Genomic DNA, 13,248 nt, shown 5'->3' on the forward strand with positions numbered 1-13,248 from the left:
GTCTCTCCTCTGACATTTTCAACTAATCATTTTTGTTTGTTTTGGTGCTGGGGTTGAAACCCAGGGTCTTGCCTATGCTGATTATGTGCTCGACCCCTAAGCAATATTCCCAATCCCAGAAACTCAGCATTTTTAACCTAAATTTAACATTTTCATAATTCCCTGTTTTAGTCATTGATGTCACCATCCTCCTTCTTACTCAAAGTAAGGTTCTTGTTATCTTTCACTATCTATTTCCTCTCTGTACTTTAGAAATGTTTTAAAGAGGCTGCATAATTTATCTGTAAAAGGCATTTGTAAATCAGTCAGAATTTCCTTTTTTTTGGTACCAGGGATTGAACTCGGGTCCTTGTGCTTGCAAGGCAGGCCACCGAACCGCTGAGCTAAATCCCTGGCCCTCCTTGGTTTTTATTGTGCTTCAATTATTTTACCTGTAAGTTTTTGCCATGCTGGGTATTGAACCCAGGACCTCTTACATGTTCAGCAAGCACTGAATCGCTGAGCTCCAACCCCAAGAGTGTACGTTTTCTTTACCTCAAACTCAGTACTAATATCTACAAAGGAAGTAATTGCTGTCTTTGCTCCTTTTTAGCTGTGCAGGTATTGGGGTTTAGTGGTTGGTAGTTCATTAGCGTTTGTTGAATTGAATTATAATGAAAATGGAAATACGGTAGAAAGCAAACTGAGCTGCAACTGATTATGAACTTAAATATTTTCCCAGTTCCTATTTTGACGAAAAAGGTTTGGTCAGACAACAGCTGGATTCTTTTGATGAGTTTATTCAGATGTCTGTTCAAAGAATTGTGGAGGACGCTCCCCCTATCGACCTGCAAGCTGAAGCACAGCATGCCAGTGGAGAAGTGGAAGAGCCGGTAAGGTGGTGGTTCCGTGGAAGTAAATGGGTCGAAGAAGAGGATTGTGCTGAAATTTCAACTACTCTCTCAGTCAGCTGTAAGGTTAAGACAGTAGGAGCTTTTAGCCATGTATTTAACTTCATCAGCAGTCTGCTCCTAATCTGTTCTTTGTAATGGAGATTTGTATTTTTTCAATTCATCAAAAACTCCAGTCATTCTTCAGATAGAATGTTATTTAATAGTTAGAAATATAAACAGCCAAGAGAAGCAAGCCAGAAACTTTTGAAGCTTTTGAAGATAATTCCACATTTCCTTTTACAGCATAATGTAAATCATAAAAGAAAAGTATTTGTAGGACTTTTCTCCTGATGTATATAAACACATTTATGAAAGGTGTTATGTTCTATGGAGTGAGTTTGGGGCAGTTAAAGGTAGGAAAAGAAGGACACGCTGCTGAGTACAGAGCAGACCTGTGAAAATGCTCACAGCGGTGGCAAGGTTGACTGTTGCTGTCTTTTGTGTCGCCCTCATTCTGATGTCAGATTTAGGCTGTCCTCTCAAAAACCTGCTTGATCTTGTGCCAGTGGAATCAAAGGTGGCATTCTCTGACTGGTGTAGGGCCTGGAAGCTGTTCTGTGCATTTGTCCTGGCTCCCAAGCCTACTTGCCACACTCTGATCTCCTGTCTCACCTGTACTTCCAGATACTGAGGAGGTAGAAGCCAGAGGATAGAGTTCTGGGTCAGCCTAGGCAACATAGAGATGCTACCTCAAAAAAAAAAACAAAGCGCACAACAAAAGAAATGTTAAATGGGGAGGCAGGTAGGGAGAGCCCAGAAATAGCGAGGGAAAATGTTTATTTTCCTCAGCCAGTTCATTCTCTTTTTTTCTGTAGCTATCTCCAGTTTTCAGCACACAGTTTACTCTTTTTTTTTTTAAGTTTTTGAGATGGGCTCTCTATGTAATGCAGACTGGCATTGAACTCACTATGTAAACCTAGGCTGACCTCGAACTCACAGTGATCTTCCTGCCTCAGCTTCCCGAGTGTTGTGATTATAAGCATGTACCACTATGCCCGGCCAGAATTTTATTCTTAAAAGTAATTGGCTTCTGGGCCGGGGAATTAGCTCAGTGGTTCTGCTGTCTGCCTCACAAGTGCAGGGTCTGGAGTTCAATCCTGGTACAAAACAAAACAAAACAAAATAAGTAATTTGTTCCTCAAGGACTGTGCTGGAAAAAGCAACATAAAATGTCTTTTTATACTAAGATATTTCTCTTGACGATCTTTGTATAATTAGAACACTTTAGCAGTGCATGTTCAAAGTTCCAGTGCCATAAATACTATAGGAAGAGGTAGTAAAGCTTGGTTATCAGAGCTTATTGGAAAAGAAGCTAAGTGTTTAAATTGACTAGGAAGGGCAGGTGTCGCTTCTCTTAGAATTTCCACAGGAAAGTACAGTACTTACTACATTTAGCTTTGGAAAAGGACAGAGACCAGAGCAATCAGTACATGAAGTTTGGCCTGTTGTTTTCAACAGGTCTTATTAGAAGTGAAGATGGTACTAGATTCTCAAAGGCTTTCATTGTCATGAGGAATTGTTGAAAGATTGTCAGAGAATAAGCATAAAGCATTATTTTAGCAAGGTCACTTTGTACATGATGTTTACTCAGAATAGGAAGAGGCTGGGGCCAGATGAAAATCTTGGAATAGCTTAAATTGAAGATAATTTTCTCTTTTTTTTTTGATTTTTTTTTCAGCTTTAATTGAGTTTATTGTACATTTTAGGGATACAGTACAGTTACATTCATTGTTGGGATGTTGTACCTCTACATGACAAGTCTTGGTTCTCATTTTTTCCCCTTGTCCCTGCCCTCCATTCACCCCCTCCTCCCCTCCCCATCTACAACCACTTTATTTCCATCTTTTCATTATCTCACATTTTTTTCTTTTCCCTTTTTACCCTTCCCCTACCCGTCCCACCTTCCCTACACCTTGAACTCCTTTCTTCCCATTTCTCAACGTCAGTAATCTTATTAGGATCTTCTGTATTATTGCAGATTATTTACACCAGAGAAACCATTCAGTATTTACACATGTGTGCCTTATTTATTTCACTTAGGAGTATATTAAATTGAAGATAATTTTCTACATTCAGGTCCTGGTAGAAATAAGGAGTAGACAGGGTTGCCTTTCCCATGTTCCTTGCTACCGCCACTGTCTTTGTCCTGTATCTACTTCAGCTTGAGAACATTGTTAGTAATTTATCCTCAGTACAGAGCCTGCCTAGTCTCATTCTGTGAGATTTGGTTGAAAAAGAAATCCAGTATCCATTTATTTCTGAGTTATTCTCATGTATCTAATTTTATCAGGAAGCAGAGTGACCTCCCCACCCCCTTGCTGTTAGCAAAGTTGGAATTCTCAGTCCTATTTGTAGAATAGTTAGGGTTTCTTGGTATTGTTTAATTGAGGGGCAGGTTTATTTTTTCTAATGTTCTGTTGATCTGGTTAGAGCACAGTTCTAATTGTCTGAATTTATCTTTGCTTTGTTCCCTGGTCACTTTGTACTTTTGACCCTCACCAAGTAGAGGGCATATGAACCTCTATAGAGCATTAATACATATCCATTTTGGCTGTTTGATATAAATTTAAGAGGACATGATGTGTGCTATTTTTATTTATTTATGGCAATATAGTTCTCTTTGTCATCTGCCTGAAGAAAGCAATTAATAAAATTCAACATCTGGGCAGTGTGGGTTTTGACTTTGGAGAGTCCTTTTCAGTAAAATTGATTAGTTTTGCCATTTTGTAAAACTGCTACTTAAAGTGTTAATGTCACGTAAGATGGAATCATTAAAATTCTTATGGGAAAAATTTACCCTTTTCGTGTTTTTTAATTTCAGCCAAGGTACCTGCTGAAGTTCGAACAGATTTACCTCTCCAAGCCCACCCACTGGGAAAGAGATGGTGCTCCTTCACCGATGATGCCAAACGAAGCCAGATTAAGAAATCTCACGTAAGAAAGAATTTTCCCTTGTCTGCAGCTGATAGAGAAATAAAATTCAGACAATGTAATGCTGGCCAGCTGAGGATTTATGTTTTAGAAAGTACTCCTCTGTCACTCAGCTGTGGCCTACTTCTGTTTTCAAAGGTATTCTGCTCCACTTTATGTTGATATAACCAAAACAGTCATTAAAGAAGGAGAGGAACAACTTCAGACACAGCATCAGAAAACTTTTATAGGAAAAATTCCAATTATGTTGCGTTCAACTTACTGTCTGCTGAATGGCTTAACAGACCGTGATCTTTGTGAGTTAAATGAATGCCCCTTGGATCCTGGTGGCTACTTCATTATTAATGGATCAGAAAAGGTATTGTAAATCATTTCTAAACATTACAAACTGAGAATTAAAATTTAAAATATTAAAGGTTGAATTAAAAAGTAGACTTTCATAAAGGATAAAGTTGCAGATGAAATATTTAGTGCATGATAGCTAGACAGTATGAATTAAAGCTTTATTTGGCTGTATTATATGCACTAGAAATTTGGTGAGTTACAGGTTTCTATCAAGCAGTTACACAAAATGAAGTTTGTAAAAGTGAAGAATTAGTGTTTAGGGAGCCTGCGTGATCATAGTAAATTACAGTATAGTTTGATTTCACTCCTAATGTTATTTTGGATTTTATGGTTGTAATTTTCTTATTGTCTGTATAGGTTCTCATTGCTCAAGAGAAAATGGCAACAAACACAGTCTATGTGTTTGCCAAAAAGGATTCTAAGTATGCCTACACAGGAGAGTGTAGATCGTGTCTGGAGAATTCTTCCCGTCCCACCAGTACCATATGGGTTAGCATGCTGGCAAGGGGAGGACAGGTACGGCTGGGGTGTGATGTTATTTGGGTTTTTTTTCTTTATGCCTTCTGTGATTTACCAGACTGCATTCTTAGTTAAAAAAAAAAAAAAAGGGCTTTTTGGGAGCATGTTATTGGTGTTATATGTAGAACTTTGTATTGTTTACCTGTTGCTATGTAATGGGTTATTCCAGCAATAGCATGGACACATAGCAGCGTCTGAGTCAGGAGTCTGGTCCTCTGGCTAAATGTTTCTCCCGAGGTTGCCGTCAGGGCTGCATTTGCCTGGGCTGCAGTCATCTAAGCTCATTCACAGGATTGTTGGCAGGGTTTAGTTCATCAGCAACTCTTGAACTGAATTTTAGCTTTTTATTTTGTTTTGTTTTCAGTACTGAGGATTGATTGAAGGTCCTCACACATGCTAGGCAAGTGCTCTACTGTTAAGATTGTGCTAGCACTTTTTATTTTTTGAGGCAGGATCTTGCTAATTTTCCCAGTCTGGCCTTGAACTTATGATTGTGATCTTCCTGCCCAGTCTCCCGAGTAGCTGGAATTACAGGCATGTGCCACCACCCTTGCTGAGTTTCAGGTCTTTGCTGGTGACTGTTGTTGGGAGCCTCTCTGAGTTTCTTGCCACATAGGCCTCACTGTTGAGCAGCTGACAACACACATGGCAGCTTGCTTCTTCTTCAGACAGTAAGGTAAAAGAACCAGAGATGGTATTGTGTAAGTGAAATGGAAACCCATCCTTTTCGACAGGTGATCTCGCTTTGTGGTTCAGGCTGACCTTGAACTTGCTATGTAGCCCACGCTGGCTTTGAATTCACACAGTCCTCCTGCCTCGGCCTCCTGAGTGCTGAAATTACAGTGATGCACCACCACACCCAGCACAAACTCATCTTTCATGCCCTAGTCATGGAAGAGGCATTCTACCATTTTTTACTTTGTTTTTTTGGTGCTGGGACTGGATCCCTGAGCCCTTTCACATGCCAAGCATGTGTTCTACCACTGAGCTACTACATCCCCACCCACTCTCAGAAGGGAATTACATGAAGGCAATAATAGTAGGAGGCCGGAGTGATTGGGTACCTTAGAAGGTACCTGCATACTGTAGACATGGTGCTTATGATAAAGGAACCTTTTCTTCCTCATACTGGAGATTGAGCTCGGGGCCTCGCACATGCTAGACACTTGCTCTACTACCACTGAGCTACTTTCCTCCACAGCCCTTTTAATTTTTGAGGCAAGAGTTGCTCAGGCTGACCTCAGACTTGGTGTCCTTCTGCCTTGGCCTCCTGAGTACCTGGGATTACAGACATGCACTGCCATGTGCAACTTTAAATAAGATTCTTGATGAGATAAATAATAGGCTAACTGGAATAATTACTGTCCAAATAGAAACAACCAGTTAGCAGTTGCAAATATGAGGGCAGAGCATGTAGGAAAAGGTCAGGATGAATAGACTTGAGTGTAATTTATGAGAGCTTATTCCTGAATGAATGTAGGAGATGGGGTAATCTCTCTATGGAAGGAGGCCTGAAGTGAGAGGAGGAGGATGATAGAGTTGTTACCAGAGGTGTCATAACCATGTGGGGTCTTGAGGCCAAGAGAAAGTAGAGTGGATTTTTTAATTTTTTGCCTTACATAGTTTTTAAATTTGGGTTTCACTGTACTGTTTTCATACATGTATGCAACATTCTTTGATCATAGCCATCCCTCTATTTCGCCTGATCCTCTTCCTTTTACCTAATAGTCTAGAGTGAATTTAAATGCAGAGAAATATGACTAAAACTGAGAAACCAACTATGCCAGTGTAGGCTGTTCACTTGTTTTTGTTTCATATGTGTATACAACTAAAGAGGAAGAAGTTGAAAAAAGATGCTTGTGAGGGGCTGTTTGTTAATTTCTAAGCATTATTCACATAAGGAAGTACAGTGCAGGCTAGCTCTGTTTTAATATTTAATTTTCATTTTGTGTATAGCTTTTTCTGTATTTGTGTATATTCTCTCTCTCTCTCTCTCTCTCTCTCTCCCTCTCCCCCCTATATTCAGGTGGTGGCACCACTGAGCTAAATCCCCAGCCCCCTGTCTCTCATTTTTAATCCCTCATCCTTTTTCTTTGTCCTAGGTTTTTTTTCCTCTCAATATTCATATTATTTTCAGTCAGAAGTCAGTTCCATATGTGGTACAGTATGTGGTAATTTCTAGAAACTCTTGGCAGGCAGGCAGTCAGGGCAGGCAAGGATGACAGTTCTGTCAGGTTTAAATGATCAGGCTGTCTTACGGCAGTAAACCTGCTCCTGTAGTTTTGAAAAGCAGCTGAAGGAGGTTCCTCAGAGTATGAGGTACTCTTTTTGAAATGCATGCAAATGAACATATATATTAAATTGCTTTCTTGGTGATTTTGTATTGCCCTGAGATCTTGTGTGTTCATATTCTAATATTTTATTTTTCTAGGGTGCAAAAAAGAGTGCTATTGGTCAGCGCATTGTGGCAACTCTACCATACATCAAGCAAGAAGTTCCCATCATCATTGTGTTCAGAGCATTAGGTTTTGTGTCTGATAGAGATATCTTAGAACATATTATTTATGATTTTGAAGATCCAGAGATGATGGAAATGGTAAGGTGGAAGCAAAATGTATTCACAGTGCTTTATATGAGAGGTACCTGCAAAACAATAGAAAGCTGCTCTGAAGGGCCTCTTCTGATGAGCCTTTGTGAGAGAATGAGAAGCAGGGGCAGCCCGTGGGCAGTGACAGCAGCCTGAAGAAACAGCAAGGAAAACCACAGAGGCACACATTTTAATAAAAAGAGGAAAACACATCATTGATAGCCTTTAAAAAATTACTTTTTTTTATGGTACTGGGGATGGAACTTGGGACCTTGCGCTTGTGAGGCAGGCAGTGGAACCACTGAGCTTAAATCCCTGGCCCTTTCTTTTCATTTTGGAAGAATTTCATACTCACAGAAAAATTATAAGAATAATAGAGAACTTTTTTATACTCTCTAGATTTGGTAGTGTTTGAGTGTAATTATTAAAATCAAGAAATTTAACTTCAATACAGTGCTATTAATGTACAGATCTTTTCAGATTTTGCACAGTGCTCTGATAATATCTTTTTTTTTTTTTGGTACTGGGGATTGAACTTGGGACCTTGCGCTTGTGAGGCAGGCAGCAGAACCACTGAGCTAAATAATCCCTGTCCCTGATAATATCTTTAATAGCACCCCCACCTTAGTTCTGAATCCAGCTCAGGATCATTATTTAAAAAGCTGTAGGGCCTGGGATTTAGCTCAGTGGTTCTGCGGCCTGCCTCACAGGTTCAAGGTCCCAAGTTTGATCCTTGGTACCAATCCATCAATCGGTCAATAAAAATTAAAACTATTATTGTTGTTATTCCTTTCTCCCAATCCACTGTGCTGTGGCCTTACTGATTGTATGTGGCCTTTTGTTCCATGACTGGGATTTGGGTGTTGAAATAGAAGATAGATACAATAAGTCAAACATGAGAAAAGCATTTCAGTATATATGATAGGATTAAAGGAACTTACAGAGGCCAAATTTATTGAAAATTACTTCTAATTTCTAATGCACATCATTGTGTACAGCTCGTAATTTAGAATGTCAGAACAGGAGTGGAATTTAAGAAATAGTCTATCCCAGCCGGGTGTGGTGGTGCACACCTGTAATCCCATCATTCAGGAGGCTGAGGCAGGAGGATCACTGTGAGTTCCAGACCAGCCTGGGATACATAGTGAGTTCCAGATCAGTCAACTACATAGTGAGATCCTGTCTCAAAAAAACAAAAAACAAAACAAAAATTATCTAATCCTTTTGTAAATGAAAAACTTGAGTCACTTGGCTTCTTGTTAGTGGTAGATATGGAATGCTGGTCTCTTTAATAGTGTGCTTTAAAATTAGTCTCCTTTATAAAACATTGAATGGTTTTATTTATGGCTAACATTTTCTTAATACCAAGACTGAAAATGACCTACCATATTCATCCGTTCTTTTTTTTGAGGCAAGGTCTTACTATGTACTTTAGGCTGGCCTTGAACTCATGGTGATCCTCCTGCCTCAGCCTCCTGAGTGTTGGGATAACAGGTGTGCACCAATGTGCCCTGCTCAGTTCCTCATTTGTAGCTCAGTATATTTTCATTGTACCAAAAAACTTCTCTGAAATTTTTTGAGATATCTAGAAGGAACTTTATTTTGCCATTGGTTATTAAAATGTGGGGGAAATAAACCCCATACTTTCTATAGTGAGATTATCTGTATTTGACTAGAAAGTAAAATTGCCTATGTGGATAAGTGGATTTCCTCATAGAGCTCTAGATCTCTAAGATAATCTTTTAGTTCTAAGATTGTGTAATTCCTTGAGTTTTTTCTCTCTCTTTTTTTTTTTTTTGGTCTTTTAAGATGGCCTTGCTATGTAGTTCAGACTGGCTTTGAACTCATGTAGCTCAGACTGGCCTTGAACTTGTCAGGGATCCTTCCACCTCAGCCTCCAAAGTGCTGAGATCACAAGCATGGACCACCACTGCTGGTGATTCCTTGATTTTTCTAAAAATATTCCTATACTTACTAGTTTCATAGGGATATTTGACATGTTAATAAATTGACAGCTGCCATTTTAAGATGAAATATGAATCTGAAAATAACTTCTCTAAATTATTTCATAGGTTAAACCTTCTCTCGATGAAGCCTTTGTCATCCAAGAACAGAATGTTGCATTAAATTTCATTGGGTCAAGAGGGGCAAAGCCTGGTGTTACTAAGGAGAAAAGAATTAAATATGCAAAAGAAGTCTTACAAAAGGAAATGCTCCCTCATGTTGGTGTCAGTGATTTTTGTGAGACCAAAAAAGCCTATTTCTTGGGGTATGTTAAGTTTTAATTGCTCTAAAGTTCTCTCTGAAGATACAGTTGAAGATAAAGATGTTTTTCATAAAGGTAAAAATATTGATATAGTGTTGCTTGATAGGTTATGGAATAAAGCCAAACCCAACCTTTTTTTTTTTTTTTTTTTTAAAGGTATATGGTTCATAGGTTACTTCTAGCAGCTTTGGGTAGGAGAGAACTAGATGACAGAGATCACTATGGAAACAAAAGATTGGATCTTGCCGGACCACTGCTTGCGTTCTTATTTAGAGGGTAAGGAATTACACAGTGAAACCATTGAGGTAGGGAGTCTTCACTTTAGGTTGCTCATTGCATATGGAGGGGGCTAAACTGATTTCATACCTGTTTTGGGTGCATATAAAGTTTGCTGCATTATCGTTGCTCCTTTCCCAGATTTAGTTCTTTATGTCTAGGAATGTTATTTGTATATTCAATTTATTGTTTTTGTTTTATTCCTCTAGTAGCTTCATAGCTGTTTGAGAAAGCTGATCTGTTGCCTTCATTTATTCCTTCTCTCCCCTCCCTGCTTTCTTCATCAGTTCCTTCCCTCTCTCTTTTTTTGTGGTGCTGTGGATCGAACCCAGGCCCTTGCACATGCCAAGTATGTGCTCTATTGCTGAGTTATATCCCCCTACTGGGCCTTAATTTTCTAAGTGTGAATATTGGAACTTTTATTAGTCTTGCTTTTGTATTTTATAAGTATAGGCTAGTGGGAAATATATGAAAACATTAATACTTGTTTCACATTATTGGGATTAAATGGATTTTTTTTCTTAATTTTTCTGTTTTCCATATTTTCTACAGTGAACTTATAATACTTTCATAATAAAACAATTATTTAAAATACACAAGCAATACAAAAAGGATAATTAGTACTCGCAGTGTTTAGCACATATTTTGTTAGCATATTGAGTAGTGTTTTTCAGCCTTTGTCTTTAATTTAAATTATCCCGCTAAGGACCTTAGCTTCTTTTGACACTTCCCTAATTGTTCCCTCTGCCATATATGTATGTACATACAGTATGTATTTCTGTGCTTTGTAATTACTATAAAATATAATAACACCTTTCACACTGTCACACTGCCAAAACCATTTTTCCCCCTTGAGGGCAATATTGTCTACAAAATACATATTGCAGAACTTTACATGTTTAAAATAGTACTATTTTATTTGGCAGTATGTTTAAGAATTTGCTGAAAGAAGTGCGAATCTATGCCCAGAAGTTTATTGATCGAGGAAAGGACTTTAACTTGGAGTTGGCCATTAAAACAAGGATTATATCTGATGGCCTAAAATACTCCTTAGCTACTGGAAATTGGGGTGACCAAAAGAAAGCTCACCAAGCCAGGGCTGGAGTATCTCAGGTAAGGGTATTAACTATGGCTGTAGAGTTCAAAGGAAAACGTTAGGGAATGTGTAGATTCTCTCCTTATTAAGTATAAGTTACTGTGCTCCTCCTCCCTTGGTCAAATATAAAGTCATGTGGGCTTTTGAATTATGAAAATGAAATTTTCCTTAATTAGCTATTAGTATTACTAAAAGTAATTTTTGGCTTGCAGTTTAAAAATTCAAGATGAAGTAGCTGCGTGGGAGGTGAGATATTTTGTTGTGAAATTTTTGTCTTAAGGCTCCATATTAGAAGCTAAGTAGGTGTCCCTTAAATTTGTTGGGAAGTGTAGTGCTTTTCACGCTGATTTTTTCCTTTTTGTACCGAGGATCAAACTTTGGGTCATTGTGCTTGGGAGACAGGCGGTGCAACCACTGAGCTACATCCCCAGCCCACGCTGATTTTTCATTGTTCATTTATAGAGTATGAATACTCATTCTCGGAATAATGGGAAAAGGCTTTCAAAAAATGTCTCACTACATGTTTTTTATATTTTTAAATTTGCTTTTCATATGATTGAAAACCTACAATATGATTATCTAGCTTTATGGAAATGGGGGAAGAGGATTGCCTCTCTTTTAAAAACTAGCTGATATCTGTATTACCTGACTGATTTGGCATTCAGACATCAAATTCAAAGTGCTTGATTTCTAGAAACCTAGATGTTCTATGAAATCCTAGGAGTGTGCTGATAGGAAAGTTAAATTTGTAGTTTCTTTTAATTCAGTAAGAATTTATTGGGTGTACTTGGTGTTTGTAACGCAGGGCTCACAAGATGCATGAGGCCTTATCCTGGGCCTTAATGCATCAGTATTGAGTAGAGAAAATAGATTTGTTCACATGTAGCTCCTTACACCCTGACCTGTGGTGTGCCAACTGCCACACTGCAGATTCTGTTCAGTGGATTGTCACTGACCCCTGTGACATGCAGGGACTGTACTCTGCCATACATCAGAGATGCAGAAGGCATAAAGCATGATCGATCCCTGGTCTTCAGTAGTCGACTGTCTGTGCTTGTAGATAATGTAAGCAGTTAATAGTAACAGCGCAGTAAGTATCCGTAAGAGAGCCACAACTGTCCTCTGGAAGTGCTGGAGGAAGGCCAGTATCACAGTCTGGAAGGAGGTTGTTTCTCTGTCTGGCATTGAACGTAGGTCCTCTCTTATGTGAGGCAAATGCTGTGTCACTGAGCTACCTCTTTTAGCCCTGAGAGAAAATCTCTGGAAGGTGACACCTGATCTGGATCTTGAAGCACAGTTGGGAAACAGCACAAGTTGGAGAGAAGCATGGAACCAGCAGCTCACAGGAAAGCTGTAGGAAGCTTGTTAACTACTTGGGCTGTGGATGGAGGCAAGAAGGAAAATGTTTATCAGGGTAGCAAGAGCACTTCAGGATTTCCAGAGTTGGGTTAGAAAAGTGGTTGAACAGAAGAGCTGGGAATAGCTCACGGAGGGAGAGCAAATGGTCATTTTTTTGTTTTAGACACAGTCACAGTATTTGCAATGTGGAGAAAAGATTTAAGTAAGGCAAAGTGGGTTTCAGGAACATTGTTGCAACAGCCTGCCTGAGAGTAATGGACTAGAGCATTTTTGTAGAGATGTCTGAGGACTGTTTAGGAAAAGGCTTTTGTAGATAAGACTCGGTGGCTAGTTGAATGATGGAGGCTCCATACTGTGCAGAGAAGAGTCCTCCTGGAGGTGGTCACATGGCTTTTTACCGCGGTGAGAGCTCCTTGGGTGGGGCAGAACCAGGAAGTGTGTTCATTGTGCAGCACTGTCACTGTCAGCGGAGATCAGGAGCGTGAGGAGACTGGTGGGGAAAGGTGGTTAGGACTTAGTGGAAGGCTTTTTGTCACATTCTTCTGTAGTGCGCATTGCCGTGTTTAATGTTTCTTACAGGGGTGAGCGATACGGATGCATTTCCGCTTTAGTAATTCTGATAACTGATGAAGGTAGATTGGTGGCAACAAGGCAGGGACTCAAGAGGTGACGGAAGTAGTACACATGTGAGGTGACCAAGACCTACTAACCTAGGGTACAGCTGTGACATTGGGAAGGCTAGATTTACTAGACAATCTGAAGATGTTGTTGAAAGGACGTGTTTATTAACGTGTGGAAGAAGAAACTGAAGGGCAAAAATGACTTTGAGATTTGTAGGTAGGCTGATAGCATTAACAGCAACAGGAGACTTAGGACGAAGGACAAGGGTTAGTTTAGGGCTGGGGCAAATGGTGGCTTTTTTTTTTTTTTTTTTTTT

General features: G+C 39.3%; 1 protein-coding gene across 2 annotated transcripts in view; it reads left to right on the forward strand.

The window, feature by feature from the left end:
- The window catches only part of Polr2b (RNA polymerase II subunit B), a 40,479-nt gene that overhangs the window by 8,706 nt on the left and 18,525 nt on the right, over positions 1–13,248 (forward strand). For both annotated transcript variants that reach the window (XM_010609522.3, XM_010609523.3), the window contains 8 exons: positions 722–872; positions 3,754–3,866; positions 4,002–4,221; positions 4,566–4,724; positions 7,159–7,323; positions 9,387–9,583; positions 9,737–9,856; positions 10,783–10,969. In XM_010609522.3, the coding sequence (XP_010607824.1) occupies positions 722–872; positions 3,754–3,866; positions 4,002–4,221; positions 4,566–4,724; positions 7,159–7,323; positions 9,387–9,583; positions 9,737–9,856; positions 10,783–10,969 (1,312 nt within the window). The remainder of the gene's footprint in view (positions 1–721; positions 873–3,753; positions 3,867–4,001; positions 4,222–4,565; positions 4,725–7,158; positions 7,324–9,386; positions 9,584–9,736; positions 9,857–10,782; positions 10,970–13,248) is intronic.

The sequence above is a fragment of the Fukomys damarensis genome, unplaced genomic scaffold (assembly GCF_012274545.1).
Source record: "Fukomys damarensis isolate Sample0158 unplaced genomic scaffold, DMR_v1.0_HiC HiC_scaffold_35, whole genome shotgun sequence".
NCBI classification, from domain to species: domain Eukaryota; kingdom Metazoa; phylum Chordata; class Mammalia; order Rodentia; family Bathyergidae; genus Fukomys; species Fukomys damarensis.